Below are 19841 nucleotides of genomic sequence, written 5' to 3'. Positions count from 1 at the left end.
ATGGGAATAGTTCACAGAACTAAAGGAAAAGTTCTGCTGGTAGAGAACCACATCCTACCAAGGCAGTGCTAGGTGCTCTGCTGCTGAAAGAACTCTACACCTCTAGAGCAGAATGTGTGTTCTTTGGAGTTTCGGGTTTGTTTTTGACATGTAGAATTATGAAGTCCTTTGTCTTGGATGTAAATCCTCTTCATCTTTAGTAAAAAGGGACGGTAAAAAGTGCATGTGTGCCCCCTTCCCTTTTTCTCCTGAAGCCAATGATGTGTAGAAGTTTGTACAGCAGTGCATGGAGGTGGTGGGGGTTTGCTAGACTGGATACTGTACTGTGAGGGGGGGAACCAGGCTCCATGTATGGTGCCCGAGGAGTGTGCTTATTTTAAGCCGTTTTGGCCTGAGCTGTTCCTTTTGCTCAGCTGTTGTGATGCTACCTTTCCTGCAGAGAGCTGTCATGCTGCCCCAGCGTTTCTATTTTAACTCTCTCTGGGGCTAGATCTTGTGACACAAGGATTTGGCATCTCCTACGTGCCGGAACGTGGCATCTCAGGAGGCACAGTGGCTGCAGCTGCTATATCAGAGGGTGCCCCTCCTAGTAGCTGGCAGAAGGGGGACACCCCTGGCATTGGGATGCATCAGAACAGGCAGCATCTGTGCAGAGGAGCAGAAGTTTCTAACTGTGCCCATCTCTGTTTCCTCCAGTGTTTTTCACAGAGTTTGAAGAGCTTGGGACGTACTTGCCAGCTGCCCACTGATCCCCTGTGGCATCTCGTTTTCATCTTTCAGGTATGTACTTAGTGGGGACCAGAGTAGGGTTGTGTGCCTGCATGCATGTAAGATAGCTTGGCAGCCTTCTGACAAATGGCAGGGAGGGAGGACTGGGACAGCTGGTGGTATAAATGGAGGTACTTTTCAGGTTTCAAGGCTTGTGCACCTGAGTGTCATGTCCCATTTAACTTGCTTCAGCACTTTCAGCTTTCTGGAGGAAACCAGCAGAATAGCATTAGTGACACTCTCCATGGAATGAGACTGGGCAAACAGAGCCAAACTCTTCCCAGAAGAAAGGCAGGGAATTCCTGCAGTCTGTGTTGAGGTGCTTCACAGTGTAGCTCATGCCACTCTGTGGCATTCTCCCAGCAGGAGTTGGGAGATGTGGACTCTTGATATGATCTTCATCTCTAATGTGTGTTCTGTGGGCTGGCAGAATTTGCAGATACCTCTCTGGGGTGTGAAGGAAGCTTTTTATAACTTGGAATGTGCAAGAGGAGAAGTGGCAGCAAAGGACATCTATGCTGCATTAACTCAGGCTTGCCTAGAATGGAGTGTGTTTGTGTGGGGATGACTGGGACTGAGCCTTTTTCCATCACTCCCCTTCCCATTCCTGCAGAAGAGCAATCCCTGAACCTCTCCCCAAGGAATTCATAGTGTTGCACCATGTCAGAAACAAGCTGGCAGCACAGACTAGCATAGGGAAATGGGTAGAAACGCTGAGACAACATCATGAGATGAACCTTTTACCTTCTAGCCTAGATTTTGAGCCTAATGCAGTGAGTGTAGTGAAAACACCAGCTCTTCAGGGATGTTTCTAGGGCAGCAGCTGGGTAACCAGCATGTGTGCTGCACTGCCCTTTGGCTGGGTATGCCCAAATGTGTTTCTATAGCTCTGCTCAAATCCAGCTCAGCTGGTGGGCAGCTTTATAGGGCTCCTCCTCATTCAAGACATGCCTGCCTGCTGACTGCTGAGCCTTGTTTTCTCCAGCCAGTTGTTGTAATCCCATAATCCTGAGTTGTACTGGGAAGCTGGAGTCATCTCCATTGATAGAAGACTTATCTAATGTCTTTCAAAGCATATTTCATATAACTTCTGCTATTCTCGTGAGAACCTTGGTTAAGAAAAGGAAATCTGCAGACATGTCTGGTGCTACTGAATTGTGTTGGATTCACTAGCATCTCCAGGATCTCTGCACCTGACGTTTGGCAAGACTGTCTGCTGCACCATCCTTTCCCAGTGTGCTGCAGGCCTGCCAAGGAGGCCTTTTCTTTGCAGGGTGGAAGGAGGCAGGTTCAGTCCTGAACTGGATCTCTGATGGATCTAGTAGTCTGTGCAGGGCAGTTACCAGCTTCAAGAGTCATGGAGAGCTGTTCTCTCTGGAAAGGATCATCCAGTGCTGTATTAAAAAAAATCACTTTTCTCTCTTCTCAGCTCAACTGAAATCTGCAAAAATTCTTTGCTGCAAGAAAACAAGGGTCATGTCATCAGAAGATGATGCTGGTGGGGAGACTCCTGGGGGCAGTTTCTGGGAGGTAAGGAAGGATAATTGGAGCGTGAGGGAGGTAGGAATGTCTTCTTGCCTCCCATCAGTGGAATTAAGCGGCTGAGTATCAGGTTCCTGGGTGACATGTTGCTTTTAGGGAGTGAGTGAAAGAGAACAGCTCTGTGGAAGTTCAGTAACACTGTGGTATACTGCAGGGAGGAGGTGACCCTTTTCCTCCCAGACGCACTGAAATGTTCCTTCTTCAGCTACCACTCATCTGAGCTGTGAGAGACAAGCAAAGAATCTCAGCTTTTTCCTTCCATTGCTGTGCCTGCCTGAAAGGGTACCAGAGGAAGGTCTCAGCTGCTAGCTTCAGAAGGACCTGTACTCCCTCCCCATGCAACAGCTGAGCTGCTGCTGTCTATTCTCAAGGAACATGAGACTCAATGCAACATAAATGATGTGTGAAATTTCAGGCTGGAAACTACAAGCGGACAGTGAAGCGTGTGGATGATGGGTACCGACTCTGCAATGACTTAATCTCCTGCTTCCAGGAGCGAGCCAAGATAGAGAAGAATTATGCCCAGCAGCTAACAGAGTGGTCCCGTAAGTGGAGGACCAATGTGGAGAAAGGTAAAGATTGGACTGAGAACAGGATGCAGTCATTGCACTCTCTTCCTTGAGTGCAGCCTTACTGAGGTGGTGATGTTTCCTTGGTGGACAGGCTTCCCTTCTCCAAGGGGTTGACTTTCCTGGGTGTCTTTTTTGTGCGTGTAGCCAGTCCTCTGATTCACTTGGAGAGGTGTTCTCTGCATTGTCAGGTGTTTGGTTACACACAAAATCATCTGTTCAAGTTTGGCAAGTCTTTGTGCAGTCCATGTTTTAATCAAGCTGCAGATCTCCCCTTTTAAGGATCGCTTGGCTGTCTCTCTTCCTTCTCTTCCAGTTAGAGAGTAACTAGTAATGCTGTGATTTAGTGGCAGTGGGCTCACACTAATAGTATCTCACAAAGCAATGGGAAATAGTGGGACAGAGACTCCAAAAGATCTGCTGCAAAGCAGCATGAATTAGTGTTGTTATCTAAGCCACACTATCTGGGGAGAGAATTTTCTACAAAAAAAAATTGTCCATCTGGTACAGCTAAGACTGCCCAAAAGAAATGTCCATTTTGGCCAGCTGTAAGAGCCAGTCTAGATGCTGCCTGTTGGAGCTGTGTGGAGACCAGTCAATACCGAATTGTGTGATGGGGTTGCATTAAGGAAGTGACTTCATACTGACAGGTGTGTGTAGGAGGAAAATAATCTGCTTTCTTTTCTGGTGGGCAGGAGGTATAAGAGCCACTCTGGTGCTTCTGCCTGCAGGTCCACAATATGGTACTCTGGAGAAGGCCTGGCATGCCTTCCTGACAGCTGCAGACAAACTGAGTGAAATTCACTTGGCTGTCCGAAACCACCTGGCTGGTGAAGACTCGGACAAGATCAAGGCCTGGCAAAAGGAGGCCTACCACAAGCAGATGATTGGGGGCTTCAAGGAGACCAAGGAGGCAGAGGATGGATTTCGCAAGGCCCAGAAACCCTGGGTGAAGAAGATGAAAGATGTGAGTGAAGTGTGAATGAGGAAGGAGGGATAAGGGCAGTTGAACTGGCTGCCTGACTGTGAGACCCACTGGGCAAAGAAACAAGGTTTAGCTGGAGTAGCAGAGAATGCCAGAGAGGGCTAGATGTCTAGATGGCCTCTTGTTCTTGGTGGCTTTGTAGCTTCCTTATGTGGAAAGACTTTGGTAAGGGACTGTGTACTCCTGCATGGCAGGGAGCACTGAAAAAGGTCATTTGGAGGTACCTCTTCCCTTTGGAGCACAGTTTGCTAAATGCCAAATTGCCATTCCTATTAGAATGTCCTGAAACTATTGCTGATGACTGCAACAAATTTTAACATGACCTCTCTGAGTTATGGAGGATCAGTGTCATCAGGATTATGGCTTTCAATGCATCCTACTCCTACAGGTGGAAACTTCTAAGAAAAACTACCATGCAGCCCGGAAGGAGGAGAAGACAGCCCACACAAGGGAGAACCATGCCAAGGCAGACTCGTCTGTCTCACAGGAGCAGCTGCGCAAGCTGCAGGAGCGTGTAGAGAAGTGCACTCAGGAGGCTGAGAAGGTGAGAGTGTTTTGTATGGAGGTGGGTCACAAGGATACTTCTTTCAGGAAAAAGCACTGGTTGAAATGCCTCTCAGTGAAATGGCTCCTGCTGAAGCCTGTAAGAAGGTGGGATATGCCATTGTCTGAGGCTTCAGTGAGCTAGGCTGAGACTCTGGTAACTAGGACTATGGTCTACCTGTCTTTGGTATTGGGTAGGATCTAAATTAAAAGTGTATATATATATATATTAAAACCAAAAAATTAAGAAGGGGGTTGGAGCTGCAGAGCGGAAGACCTGACCACCAAAACCAGCTAGTTTGCCTGCCTGCAAGAGTGAAGGTGTGAAATGTATCAAGGAAGAACAAGGAACTTGGAAGAATATTAGGAGAGCAATGGCGTGGAGATACCGGTGCGTATTTTTTCCTTCTGTGGTCTATAGGTTCAGCAGTGCAGGGGGTGGGAAAACTTGTCACTTCCAACACAGCGCAGGGAGAGTTGTCACTCATTTGACATGAAGGCAACACTTCTCACCGTTGCTGTCCTCCTGGGTTCATACAGTGCAAGGATCAGTATGAGAAGATGCTGGAAGATCTGAATCGCTACAATCCCCGCTACATGGAGGACATGGAGCAAGTGTTTGAGGGCTGTCAGGAAGCGGAGCGCAAGCGTTTGTGCTTCTTTAAGGAGATGTTCCTGAATCTGCACCAGCATCTCAACCTCTCCACCAATGAAAGGTATCAGCCCTGACACATGAGGGAAATCTGATGGCATGGGTTGCCCTGAGGTCTGGTGAGGGGTGCCAGTGCTGGCATGTCTGAAAAGCAGCTGCCTTCTTGCATCTGCCAGGTCTTACTCTTTCTTCTTCAAAGTATGTCTCAGAACTGGCATTTAGTCTCTTTAGACTGACCACTGCTGGTGTCTCTGACCTTGGACAGTGCCACGCTCCCCAGAGAGGACTCTGTGCCTCTGAACCTTTCCTCTTCCGCTACTGTGCAGTACTCTGTCGTATCTCCATGTTGCTATGTATAATCCCAGTCTGAGGAATGCTGCTCTGTTGCCTTCTAGTATCTATAGCTATTACACCCATTCTGCCCTGATTGAAGAGACTGTTTGGGAGATAGTAATTGTAAGCCCACAAATTGCCCATAGGTAGGGGCTGCAAGGGGGAAAACAACAAAAAAAACTTCTGTGCTCCTGTACTTCTAAGGTGGAGGCAACAAATCTGAGCTGCCTCTGACCATGTGCAAGACTGTGCCAGACCCTTTCAATGATCACTTGATGAGCTATGCTGGTAGATGTTAGTCACTGCCACACTAAACAAGCCTGTCCCATCTGCTGGGCAGACTATTCTGTAAGGGTGGCTCTGATCTAGGGCTGAAACAGTGCTGCTGTAGCATCCTGAATCCTGTGGGACTTTTGAATACTTTGTAATTGTGCATGAAGTTATGCTTTTCCTACCTGGCTTTTGGGAAACTACTGAGGAACTTGGTTACAGGTGGTTCTGTCTGTTCCTGGTCATAGCTTTCATGCATTGTATCGAGATCTCTACCAAGTCATCATGGCTGCGGACAACCAGGAGGACCTGAAGTGGTGGCGCAACACTCATGGACCAGGCATGGCGATGAACTGGCCTCAGTTTGAGGTGCTGTAACATTCTAGAGTGCATTAATACTATTTCCAAACATTTTCTTGACCGAAAATGGTGGGTTGGCAAGACCACCTTTGCTTGGCAGGCTCCAGATGTTAAGACTTCCCTAAAATTTTTATGTTGCAAGGTCCTTGGTGCCCAATGGGACACATGCAACCCTGCCAAACTGCAAATACTCTATCTATCCAGCTTGCCAGGTCAAAGAACAGGAGCTTGGTGCTCAGGGCCTCAGGTCAAGTTCCTATTACTATTTTCTGATATCTCCTCTTGTTGCACCTTGAGATTCAATAGGAGTGAACCTGTTATGCCAGCAAGGTCATTTGCCTGATCAGCCCAGCCACAACTAAAGTATGACCTGGTGTTGTCCTTCCTGATGGTGTTACTGTGTTTCCCTGAACAGGAATGGTCCCTCGAAACACAGAGGCCAATCACCAAGAAGGAGAAAAGTGGCAAGATGGCTGATGATGTCACACTGACCAGCATTTTGCCTACACGGGATGGGGTTGTCTCACAGACCCCTTTGCACACAAAGCAAAGGTGAGGGCTGAAGTCTGGGATGCATCAGGTTAGGAAAGGTACAGTCTTGCTTAGGGTCATGAATGAGTTGTATCGGTAAGAGTGATTTCTTCCTTAATTTCCTGTTGGTTCTTGCCCATGCCCTTGCCTGTGCTGCTCTGGAAAAGACACGGCAGAAAAGGGGTTCAGAACAGCTGCAGGGTGGCAGTGGTTTTTTGTCTGCTACAGGGTGCCTTCCTTGTAAAGATCCTTCTAGTGAGGAGATTTAGCTCAGTCAGATTAATGCTGTGTTAAATTCTGGCATGCATTTCCCTGATTCTTCCTCCCAGACAGAGTGAGGATAGTTGGGACCTGTCAGCTTTGCCAGGTAGCTGTACTGTTTCTGAAATGCAGTCATGGGATTTCTGTTTTATTTTTTTATCCCCCCTGATGTGACTACCTGACAATTCTGAGGATAGCTGCTTTCCTTGCCAGGAAGCAAGCAGGAGAATAGCGAAAGGCTGAAGAGACTTGGGTCCTACAGTTCCTGCAACCATCTTCCTTTAAAAAGTGAACTGTGGCCTAAGGGAACTGGGCAGAGAAGGCCACTACTAAATTTCAGTCTGTTGGATTCAGAGGTTCCTATTTGCCAATCTACAGGTTTTCTTATCAAGAGGAGCAGAACAGCCTCTTCCATGACAGCCTGAGGGCACCCACCCATGTGAAGTTAGTATAAAACAGCCTCTGCAGGGGATTTTCAGTTCCGCATGTCATCTGCTGTTCTTCCCCTCTGCTCTTGTTCCTGACCTGGAAAACAGCATTCTAGACATCTCTTTGGGATGAGAAATATGGCTTTTCCTATCTCTCTTATTCTTGGCTGGAAGAATTTCTGGACACAGCTGGTCTCTCCAGTTAGAACTGGACTTCATTGTGTGAGAGGATCTGCTAGAGTAGGATGAGGTCATGGAGAATGTGCATGTGTGAAAATACTTCGAGTTACCCTTTTGGCCCTTGGGACTCTAATGCTGGGATGCTTTCAACCAAATCCAGTATCTCCTGAGATCTCTCCTCCCTGTTCACCCACATTCAGCTGCCTTGTGCCTCTTGCATTTTGTTCTGTGGCATCACAGTCTCAGTGGCAGTCAGGGTGGTACATAATTCAGGAGAGGGTGGGGGAGAGATGAGTCTACTAACAACTATCTTGTCCCTTCTCTCCTTCCACGCACTAAAGCGGAGGGAAGGAAGACATTTCAGAGTGGTCAGATGAGGACACTCCCAAGAAGTGCCTGGATGCCAACGGGCACGAGGAGGACATAAAGGTGCCAGGTGTACGGGTACGAGCGCTGTATGATTACACAGGACAGGAGGCTGATGAGCTGAGCTTTAAAGCAGGTACAGGAACACTAATCTCCTACTAACCTTTTGCTGTCCTTGCTCGGGATGACTTAATGATTGAAACACTCTTTAAGGACTGGATGTCCCCTTGAAAACTGATGGTTACTTTTCTTCCCCTTGTCTGACCCATTGCCAGCTCCTCTGAGGTGGATGATAAGCTGGGCAGTCCAACCTGTTGTAGACTAAAAAACAGGGAAGCCACAGAAAGAGATTGTATAGGCCTTGGTCACACTGTAGGGAGAGCAGACTCCAGGTGGTAAAACAGATCCTTCCAGCCACCTTTTAAGGCATTTATTCTGCACTTTATGTTGAGCCTTTATTAAATGCTTCTCCCTTGTGCCATTGATACAAAAATTATATAGGTGGTCTGGATTGTCCTTTGAAGTGACCAGAAATAAAAGTTCTGTGAGAGCTCAGCTGACTGAAATGCCCTGCAGAAGGCAGAGTTCGACTGGCAAAAAACAGCTGTGCAAACTTGCTCAAAATGGGTACCTTGAGGGAAGATCCTGACTTGCAACAGAGGACTGAGAAAAAGAGGATGCTGGAGCCAAGTGACCCTTCCCCTTTTCTTCCTTTTAGTTAAATTTAATTTCCATGTGCATCTTCCTCAACTCCAAGAGAACATCTGGATCTTAAGGGTGTGTCTAATCTTGCTTGGTTTGAGTCTTATATGGTATCTCTGTGCTACCCCTCTCCAAAATACAGCTGTTTTAAGAAGGCACTCAAGTCCTTCAGAAGCAGGGGCTGATGCCTGAGGCCAATACCTATGCTGCAGTGTTACTGTATTGGTAAACTTCCTAATGCTAACTTCTTGCATTAAAATATTTTACAATATGGGTGACACTAGAACTTGACTCTTTACATCTGCTGAGTGGGAAAAAAAGGAGCAAAGAGGCATGGCTTTAGTCCTTCCCTTTGTGAAACTGCTCTGAGCAGCATCCATAAGGAGGGCTTAAGTTTAACAGCAGATGACTTTCTGAGCCTCGGAGTGTGGGATATGCCTGCTAATGCAGTCAGACCTCCCTTTCTGGCAGAAGGAGTGATGATAGGGTGGAGAAGGGGACCTTTCTGCCCTTTCCCAAAGTAGATGCGGGAAGGTTAAAACCCTTTCCTGGTTATAGTCTGGGAAATTAGTTGATTCTATGCCTTGATGGCCGAACCAAATACTCTGTCTTGGAATAGTCGTTTTGGGTTGTAACAGTAAGTTTCGCAGCCTCTGAAGTTTCCTTCCCACCTGCTACAGGGGAGCCTCTAAGAAATTTCTAAGATCATTCTGATCTCCCTGACTTTGAAGCACGTTCCTCTGGTGGAAGAAAAGCAGGCAGAAACACAGGACACACAAATATTTCTGATGCTGAACAGGAGAAGTGAAGGTCTGTCTGTGAAATTCCTTGGCCTAGAGGATGGTGCTGAGCATAGATAGTGAAGAGGTCAGCAACTCTGTCTTAGATTAAACTGTGCAGTGACAGTGAGTGTGATTAGGGGAGAAGAGCATGACAATGCAAAGCAATAGCTTTTGCTTTTCATCAGCTCTTCTGAGCCAGGGAAAAATGCCATGATACCTTTCTGAGGGCTGTTTACTAATGATTGGTTTTGTTTTTAGGTGAAGAACTAATGAAGATCAGTGAGGAAGATGAGCAGGGCTGGTGCAAGGGCCGCCTTCTCAACGGCCAAGTTGGACTCTATCCTGCAAATTACGTTGAGAAGGTTGGATCATGATTGGTACTGCCCCGCTCACAGCCAAACCAGCATCTCCTGCAGAGGTTATGTCACTGGCCCCAATCTGCCTCTGCAGTATATCCAGTAACTTTTGGACTTCAAGGGCACGTATTCCATGTAACTAGTGCTTCATTTTAAATGCCTAGACCTGTAGGGGTTTTCTAATAAATAAACAAGGGATGAATAAAGACCTCTCTGACTGGGCACTGCAGGAGTGCAAGGGTGCAGAAAGGAACAGATCTTCCTGACTTCTATTCAATTAGAGGAGATGTGATGCTTTCACCCCTTCAAAGTGGAGAAAACAGTCTTCGTTGGCTTCAGTGCACATGCATCCATAGAGTGCTGGGATCTGCCCTGCCCCCAGACTTCCTGTTCAAGGAACTTTGGATCTGCAGGGTAGTAGGGAACTTCTAGTATTGCTTCCCCTTTTTGGCTTAATCAAGCTGACTGGCAGCAATCTATTTATTCCCCCCCTGTCTTTCAGACGTCTTCAGCAGCCTTTACTTACAGGCTTGTTGCCTCCCTTGATAAGGCAGATTCTAAAAGTGATATAGCTTCAGCAATCTGGAAGTCTATTCCTACTGCCCTCAGATGCACTGGGACACCACTAGGTGTGTGATAATATAGCCTGGAGACAGAAGAAAGAAGCTTTTTCTCTTGCATGATGTTCATGTTGTGAGTAACAAGTTGTGAATAGAACTGTCTGGCAGCAGGTCAGAGAGTAGCTCAGGGAACATTCCTTCAAATGGGCTTTGACACACACTGTAGGCTGGTATTAACAAAAAGGCAGCCACAGTCCAGTGCTGCTCTGCTTGGGACCCCTAACTGCATTAGTGGCATGCTGGAGTTTCTAATGCTTTTGTATTAGTTTGCCTCTATCTGCCCTTCCTGAATGCTCAGTGCAGAGCAAAGACCACTTTTTACCTCTCCAATTTCTTGAATCTTTGTGCCAGAGGTGCAGACCTTGCTTTGCAAGTGACTCCTACACTGTGATTGAAGGGTAGGAGAGTGGAAGCTACCTTCTGGTTGGCACAACATTAGCCATAGAGCCATAAGGCTTCTTCTGGTTCTAAATTGCTGCAGGTGTAGATATGCCCAGTTGTTAAGTATGATTCATCAGGGAGAACCTATCAAACCTCTTCATCTGGCCTTGGAAAGCCTCTGAGGCTGCTGAGCCAAAGTGGGGTCCTGACCCTAGAGCTTTGCATATTCAAACATGGACACTTAGGGCATGTCCTGTATGGGATAAACCCAAGAGCCTGAGGGAGCAGAAAAAAGGAAAATGTTACTTTCAGAAACAAAACCCAAACAAAACAGTTTAAAACCACTTTATACCTGCTTGAAACTGTGGTTGAGATGCATTAAAAGTTTGTAGTAGTCTTTTGTAGTGACATTCTGGGCTAGCACATATGAGGAACTTGGTTATGTCAGACTCACAAAATTCAGTCAAGCCTCAACCAAGCACAAAGAGGCTAAAACTGCTTCAGAGCAGGTTGGAAAAGGGGGGATATGGGTAAGTCTGGAGTTATAGGTGAACATTTGGGATTAAATGATCACAGAATGTTAATAGCAGCTAGTGAAACAAAAGTATTTAACAAGTGTAGACTGAAGAGGAGGTGGGGACAGATTCAGACACTGTTAATCTCTCAAAGACTAAAATAGTGCAAACATCTTGTTGCCTGCCTGCCAGATAGAGCAGAAATTAACCTTTTGTAGCACCCTGGATACCTTGATATGTAGTCTGCCAGGGCCAAAGAGATCAAAGGCAAAGGCTTTTTAGTACTTTTGTGAGACCACAGAAATGCATCTGCTGTTAAGATCTTGCGCAAAGCATCCATAGCACTGCACTTGAAAGGTGGGAGAGGGCTGCAAACCGAAAGCAAAGCTAAAGCATTTTGTTCTGAATCAGTAATGTCATTTCTCAAGGAAAAAAATATCCCCAAAAGCACTTAAAGATCTGAGCAACAGACATTAAAAATGCCTGGCTCCAGCTACAAATTTACCTATTATTCTTGGTTCAATATTTGAAGAAACCTTACATACCATGTAATTAGAGACGTTGGTGTACAGCACTTGCATTTACCTAAAGGCTTAGTCTCTGCCTTCAATAATATGCCCCAGGTAAAGCATTCTCAACGTTGTACATTAATTGGAAGTGTTCCACTTGCAGACCCACAGCTGAATAATTTGTTGCTGCTTTGTCCTAACACAAAGGAATGCCAAGAGAGCATGCCTGCCAGCTTGAGGCAAAAGCAGGCAGGGACAGAAGGACCTGAGATGTGCTACAATGAATACTAATGTTTACATTGTCAGTGTGGGTGTTTTCAAACACTGGTGCTAACCTCTCAGGTAAGGTCAAGAAATTTTCAAAGGGAGTTACCACGGATAACATGGAGGCTTGACTTCAATTCTTCTGAGCTCTAGTGAGGCTGTAATTAGAGATGGACTTAGGTGTGGCCAGAACTTGTTAACGCGGACAGAAATATCCGGTGGACAGGACCTTGGATTACAGTACAAAGAACCTGAAATTCCATAGGACAAAGTCTGAACAGACTTGTTTGCCTAGGAAAACACAACCACCTGATCATAATGGGCTGCTTGAAGGCTTCCAGCAACAGTGACATACTCTACCTTAAGTGAACAAGTCCCCTAAAGGACTGTTTGCACATCAGCCATTCCTGCTAAGAGCTGGAGGAGTAGGTAGGACACAACACACTGAGAAAGAAGAAGTGCTTGGATGGACTGTACCTAATAAATTTTGATGTGGCACTTAGGCTCTTTTTTACTAATCCATTTAGTTTTGGGTAGCCAAGACTATGTAGTAACCAGCTGGATGGAGGGGGGGAGAAAACCCAAACAAATGCATCTCATGATCTTACATTAAACTGACAGCTCTGCCTGGAGCTGCGGTTTTCCATATAAGCAAATGAGGGTTTGTTACCACAAAGGTTCTGCCTGAAACTTGTCATCTATGCCATGCCACAAGTTTTGTGTGTGAACAGGGACATGTACACATGAACTAATTGCTAAATCTGAATTCCAGAAAGTCAGCAAAGCCTGTGAAAAAGTAGAGATGCATCTCTGTGCCTGATGGGCAGCACAGGGAGACCATGACCTAGTCATACTTTTTTAAATAAAGGCATTCCTTGTGGCAAGCTTGTACATCTGTGGTTGGCAGACAATTAATTTGGTTATGACATCTTCCTGGAAGAGAATGTCTGACTATCACACAAAGCTTGGATTTCCTGTTGATCTTGAATTTTCTGGGAAGAGGAAGTTAAAGATGCTCTATGATGGATCACACCCATTTCCCCCAAACAGCAGCTGGGCTTGCACAAACCATTAATGATGTTTCTGCCCTGTAGGCAAAATCTGAGTTGCAGAGCCCACAGGACAGCTGTGTTCTGTGATGGCAGCTGAGAGTTGTGGTTAGCTTCTAATTTGGTGTCACTTCAACAGCCTTCTTGAGCTTGGGCCCATTGGTGCTTCAGTTTACTTTCCATCCCACTTCCCCATCCCCTGTTCTGATTGTGGCTGTTTTGCTTGGGTTCTGAGGCAGGTGCAAGTATGTGGCAATCCTGCATAAAGACCTCCAAAGCTGTTAGAAACTGTCCTGCACTCCCTTTGCTCCTGCCCTGTTTCCAGATCCAGCCTGAGGCCACAGGCGTATGGGGATCAGCTCTGCAAATTCAGGCAGGTTCTCCCTCACTGCAGCGCAGGCTGTGCCTGAACTGGGGCTGCCTCAGTTGCATTTCTAGAGCTGCTAGCATTATGCTTATGGGCAGCAGCCTGCAAAATTCCCTTTTGCTTGTGAAGAAAGCTAATGCTGGAGTTCACATGGGCTTGGACACTCCACTCAGACTGGTAGGTGATTGTTTCTAGGCTGCAGAGTGGTCTTGGAGCTGAACCTGAGACAAAGCTAGTGCCACAGACTCCATCTTGATCCATGGAAATGTGTTTGGAAAATGCTGACAACAGGAGGGTGGGAAAGGTTGTGCAAAACAAGCAAGAACAGCAAGGCTGTGTGATGTAAAACAAAGTGTATTCAGATGGACCTCACACAAAAGAGAAACAAGACGACTTGCAGCCAAGTGTTGCACCACTGCTCAGGTCCAGGCTACAAGAAGGAGGAAGACTCAGGGCTTCAAGGGAATGAGTCTGTTTTCCAAGTGGGAGACTCTTAGAAGATCAGAGGATAATTATGAGATGTTGTTTCTGGAGAAGATTAACAAATCCTTACTGAAAGGAGAAAGAGGGCATCAGGCTGGGCTCTGTAACTTGAAGAAATTGTCACGTTTTGTTGGCCTATCTTGACCAAGCTGCATGGCTCCAGTAAACTTTTCCAAACCAAATTTCAGGCCAAATACCTCAGCTGCTTTCTGCACATTCATTTTACTGGGCATGTCCTCCTATTTTTCAGCATTTGGTAACCCTGCTTGCAGAGGCTCCTGGCTTGTCAGTCTCTCATATTAAGGCTATTACAGCTGTAGCTTGAGACTTCCTTTCTCAGCAAGCAGCAGAGTGGTGGTCAGCACTTCCCCCTTAGTGTGGGAGCCCTTAATTTCTCCTCTTCATTATCAGCACTTTCACTGGGTCAAACTATTTAGAAATCCTGTGGCCTCTTCCCGTCATCGGTTTCCTTTCTATCCTACTAGCTGGATGTCTTCTTCCAGGTCCTGCATTTTCTCCTTTTGACTTCACTACCTCTTTCCTTCCTGAGTCTATTGTTCCTGCTTTCAGCAGGAGGCTGACACCAAAACAGTCACTACCCCCAGCTGTGACCATACTAGCCCTTTCTCTCAGATTCTCCTCAGGGTTTTCCCACAGGTGCCACACAATTCCGAAGGAATGCTGCATCCACAAAATGTTTGTCTCCCCAGTAGCCCTGCATCTCCAAACACAGTGGCCACCTGCAGAGCTGAAGCACTGCTACCTACTCTGTCTCCACCCAAATCCCTCATAATCACTTGTTTGAAAGATGTGCTTGCACCCTCTGATAATTGGATAATTGTATGTTTTCAAAAGAGCTTCAAAGTAAACTGAACAGCTTTCTCAGCTTACTTACCTTGACTTTTCATTATCTCTGCCTGCTCTGCTTTCAAGAGTGACTTGTCTTCTGCTTTAGGTGTGCTCCCTATGCTTGCTGTAGGGACTGCAGGCAACTAGAAAACTCTAGAGTGGGATGATCTACAGGAAAGAGAGATTACATGTCTGCTGGAAAATTTGGAAGGGTCATGTCTGATAGAACAGCCCTGCCAGCTCTGATTTCAAGCGAGTTAGTGCCTGTGCTGTGAACTCCCCTCAGAGGAGCATGAGGTAGCTCAGGGTCTGCTCACTGCCCAGTCTCTCCCAACTTGCTTCCATATGGTTTCATGACTTAGAGCTACACATCACTTGAGTGACTGTCACCATCCAAAGATGATCCAAAGCTCATCCAAAGAGTGTGCTCCTGGCAGGGACACCTGTAACATCTCCAAACTGACCATTACAGGCAAAGCCTAAAACTTGCCCTCAGATCTGGGAAACCCCAAGGTACATCTACCATCTCACCACTACTTCGAGGTATCCCCAAAGCCACCCAAGTCCTGAGCACCTGCCAGGCCATTCAAAGCTGATGTTACCAGACATTTGAAAAGAAACATTTGATTATAATGCTGGAAATGGAGTTACAAAAGAGAAGCCTGAAGACATCCACATATATACACATGCTCAACAACTGCTCGGGAGTACTCAGGAGCAGCATGTTCTTCTTCCCTGGCTCCACATTCCAGTTATCCTTTTCATGAAACTCCTAACAGTTTTGCCTGGCTGCCCAGCAACAGCAGCTAGCACAATTAAAAGGGATAGTCTGCTCTACTGTGTTTGAAACATTCCTAGTCCTTCCCTTAGATCCTTCTGCAACCACACAAGCAGGACATCAGTTCAGCAATGCAGTGACAGTCAACATTTGAGCTAAGGGCACAAGTCAGCCAGAGTAGGCCCATGGGACAGCATGTGCAGCAGAACCAGCCTTCCAGCTGCAACACAACCCCAGACTGACTCAAGCCAGCCAGCACTATGCTCCTCAGTATCTCTCAAGTTACCCATCCACTGTGTTCCTTAATTTATACCTTCCTTCTATTTTTGCTGGCTTTTCTCCAGACCACATTTGTATGATTGCAGTAAAATTATGCAAGTTGTAAACCTGAACAAAATATTCACTCTACACATAGTGTATTAGCTCCTTATCTTAGATCTTGACAGAAGCATTGCAGGAACGTGGTGCGTGACATGACTGCCTGCCTTGGTGCTACCCTCGTTCCTAGCAAGATAGCTTTACTTCAATTGCACTCAGTCCAGCACACTGGCAGGCTGGTCACCTGTGACAGCTGTGTGCCTTGCATCAATCCCAGCAAATATATGGCCATACCCCAACATGAGGCAGCTTCCTACTCTGACAGAAACCTAACCCAACCAAAGGAAGGTCTTCTACATGATTCCTGAAACTACACAAAATTGGGAGCATCTTAGTACACACTCTGGGAAGGGATAAACCTGCTGAGAACCTGTCCCTTGCTCTAGCAAGAGAGCAAACACTTTCTGATTCTTCTTTCCTCCATATGTGACTATGTTTGCTCTTTCCAATACTGGAAATAGCAGCATGCCCTGAAATACTGATCAGAGCTCTCAGGGTTCCTGACTATCCCCAGGGGAAAACACGTGGATCAGTTAGTGTCTGTAAACTGTTTGATAAGAAAAAAAACAACCCAAACAAAAACCCCTCTGTTAGAAACTGCTGCACTCCCCAGGTGATCACTTTAGATTCCTGGTACCCCACCACTCACACTGTGATCCACTCTTTCACCCATGTGCTTTGAGGGGTAGTGGCTTCCTTCTGCCACCCTGCTTTTGGACAGACTCCCAGACAAGCATTTTTTTATTCCCTTTGGCTCAGGCCTGCAAGCGTAGGGCAGGTTTTATCCACATCACAGCACTTCACTCTCTTTCACAATAACCTCATGCCCTCAGACAAGAAGACTTCTGTACTGAAAAAGCATCCTCGGCGATATGGTAGACTCCAGGAACAAGCCTGGTCACTATGCTTTGCTTTCCTTTGCTCTCTTGGATGATGCTGAGGACTGTCTTTTACTGACAGAGGTAGGTAGCAGCAAGACAATCTCCAATTACGAGGTTACAGGGCTCAGTATCTGGTGTTACAGCAGTCAGGAAGAAATAGGCAGATGTCAGATGCGATGTATATGGACAGGGAAGCTGAGGGCCAGACTGCCAGCTTAGAGCTAAGAAATTCAGCACCAAGGCACACGAGATGCAAAAGAAACAGATGCAGGAAATAGCAAGTACTGTGCAGTGACAGCACGTGCTCACAGGGAACAGTCAGCAGCAGGAGGTCTTTCCTGTACTGACAAAGGCAACAAAAAGGAGCTGACTATTTCGTGGGCCAGCAGCATGCTCTTCCTGCTGATATTATGTAAAACTGATTGACAGGATCAGCAGCCTTGCCAGGACTTGGTGCAACCAGCATGGGCTGAAGGCCTGCAAGGGACCCAGCTGAGGTAGGGAAGTTTGAGTAACCCTGCTGTAGCAAGTCTACACAGCACAGCAAACAAAAACTGTGCACTCTCCATAGAGGAGAAGAGCCTGCACTGTATTTTCCCATATCTCCTAGCACAGACAGGCAGAGACAAAGTGTGACACTGACCTATTGGCCTCTGAGGCTGCCTTGGCTCTTCCTGGGCACATGCCATTTTTCTCTCACAAGCCCCAACTGGGGCAACACCAGCATGAACAGACTCTGCCCCTCTAAAGCCCTATGCAACATCTCCATCACACAGCCAAACACACATCTACAGCAACAGCACCACGCCACAGCTGGTGGCAAGGCAGACACAAGCAACCCAGGCTGAGATTACTCAAGCCAACATGAACACTACCACTCCCAATGCACACTCATTGCCTGAACTTGTTCCTCAACGCAACAAGATGCAGCTTACACAGACTCCACCCTGACACTGCAACTCCCACCCCTGTCCTTTTGTCTAGCTTCACCTGTCAGAGCCCTGAGTGCACCAATAGGCCTTAATCATCCTGATCAGCCTCATCTGGGGACTCCATTCACAGGTGTGGTGTTTCATTTAAGCTCAGCTCAGAGCTACCTCTCCCTGTCAGAGCTAGATTAGAGGACTAGAGGTGTTTGGCTGTTCCTTGCTGATCCTGACCTGTAGGCTGATTTACCAGACTGACCTCAGACCTGCCTTGCCACCACAGACAGGTCTGGCAATTGCTGGGCCTGACTTTGACCTGTGGCTCAAATTCCCATCTTGACTGCAGAATAACTCATCACCATGAGGTTGCCTGGCTATCTCAATTCCTGGTCAAACCTGACTCCTACCTTGGGCAAGCCCAGCTCTCCTTGCTCAGGTCATCATGGCTGATGAGGGCCTGGGCCTGCTAGCCTTGGGAACACCCATCTCACAGATCTCTAGCTCTTAAGTGCATGCCAGCCCTTGTTGCACCCTGGTATCAGCTCTCCTGGTGTGACTGACAGGCCAGCTGCACGATGAATGGCATCAGGGAACTCAAGTGGTTTAAAAATAGCTGTGAGGGAAAAGCTATCTTCTACCTGAATTGATTCCCCAATATAGTTTGTGTAATCCTAGAAATGGGCATGTAGGCCCAATTAAGATAATAGCATAAGAGCAACAGACACCAGGGGCTACTTAAACCAAGACTGTTGGTAAGAATGAGCCCTGCCAGGCTAGGTCAGGCTTCACTACCTAGTTCAGAAACTCACCTCAAAGTAGCTTCAATCAGATGTCTCAGCCAGAAGCCACTCATTTTACTGCAAGGCAGTGTGCTTCCCATATGATGTCTCACTCTGATCATGTAGTTAAAGCTTTGCAGATTCCCAGAATCTAAGATTTAATATCTCTGCTAAACCTACAGGGGTTTTCTGCACCTTCCCCCCCACCCCAGCAACAACTCAGGTGTTCCTGATTGCTCTCCTCCCAGCACTGTACGGATCTTTCTGAGAGCATGGGTTGATACTGCAATGAATTCTACAGTCTACCTTACAGATCTGTGGAAAATGTGGAAATGACTGAAGAGAAAGCCTTTAAATTTCAAATTGAAGTTGTATTGCTCAGATATTTAGTACCAGTTGATGCTATTCAGCAATCTCCTTTTGGCGGTAAGGAAACCCCAAATATATTCCATCTCAGTAATACTATTCTACTGATTAGCTTTTGTTGTTGTTGCCCTTCTGCACTTCTCACTGCTCTGCACTGATTTTTTTCTTTTGGCTAAAAGTCAATGGGCTGTTGACTTTTACTTCAACACACAATAAAGTCTTTTTCTATTTTTCTTGCATTCTAATTTTTCAGCCCTTTCCCTCATGCTTACAGGCAGGTGATATAGCACTTTAAGGCCCTGACACCATCTTTGGTCTGAAGTATCAACTTCACTACCTTTACTACTGCATAGAATTAGGCTGTGTTGATTTCTGCTCTCGAGAAGTCTTGAGCTGAACAAATGATCTCCAAGCGTACTTGTGCTAGTGCACCAGGCCTGGTGGCCTGCGGTCCTGCTGCTGCAGCTCATGAAGTCTCTAATCACTTATCTGAGTTCTCTTCTCAGGCAGCAGCTTCCCAAGGCAGGCATTGCCTTCCTCCTATTCTACAAAGCTTCTCTATGTGGAGGCTGACTGTAGCCGCTCAGAAGAAAGGGCACAGCTACTAACGCTCCCCGAGAGCGCCGCCGCTTCCTGCTGCCGGCCGGCTTTGTGACGGGGCTGGAATGAGACCGCTCGCAGTCAGCGCGGACGGCGGTCTGGAGCACAGAAACGTTCGCGTTCACTTTTAGACTCAAGAAAAGAGTTTGCAGAGGACGACGCCGTGAAACCCGAGAAGTGACGAGGCCGGCAGGCCGAGGCAGCGGACGGGTAATGACGGGGCTAGTGCCGAAGAGGGAAGCTGAGCCGAAAGCATCAGCCTAGGTCCCAGGCCCACTGCTGGCGAAGAGCACCACCAGGCGCGCGCACCCTTTAGCATGGTGACAAGGCAAGTAGGAGCTGATCCCGGCGGGCGGCCGTCCGCGGGCTAGCATGGGCTCAGGCGGCACCCGTACTGCGGCCCCACTCCTACGCCAATTGAGCCCCGCCGCTACCCGTCACCGCAGGGGTGTCTGGGAAGGAGAGATC

The 19841-nt window shown here is 47.0% G+C and overlaps 1 protein-coding gene across 1 annotated transcript; it reads left to right on the top strand.

Moving 5' to 3' along the window:
* The first annotated feature begins 2244 nt into the window (after positions 1-2244).
* PACSIN3 (protein kinase C and casein kinase substrate in neurons 3) lies at positions 2245-9855 on the top strand. Its single transcript, XM_054400120.1, has 9 exons — positions 2245-2298; positions 2726-2882; positions 3611-3846; positions 4253-4408; positions 4948-5123; positions 5911-6031; positions 6438-6574; positions 7764-7924; positions 9531-9855. Exons 1-9 carry the CDS (start codon positions 2245-2247, stop codon positions 9644-9646), a joined length of 1314 nt encoding a protein of 437 aa, XP_054256095.1. The 3' UTR covers positions 9647-9855.
* The last annotated feature ends 9986 nt before the right edge of the window (positions 9856-19841 follow it).

The sequence above is a fragment of the Indicator indicator genome, chromosome 4, assembly GCF_027791375.1.
Source record: "Indicator indicator isolate 239-I01 chromosome 4, UM_Iind_1.1, whole genome shotgun sequence".
Lineage (NCBI taxonomy): Eukaryota > Metazoa > Chordata > Aves > Piciformes > Indicatoridae > Indicator > Indicator indicator.
The sequence above is the reverse complement of the archived record's forward strand: the minus strand, read 5'-3'. Positions and strand labels throughout refer to the sequence as shown.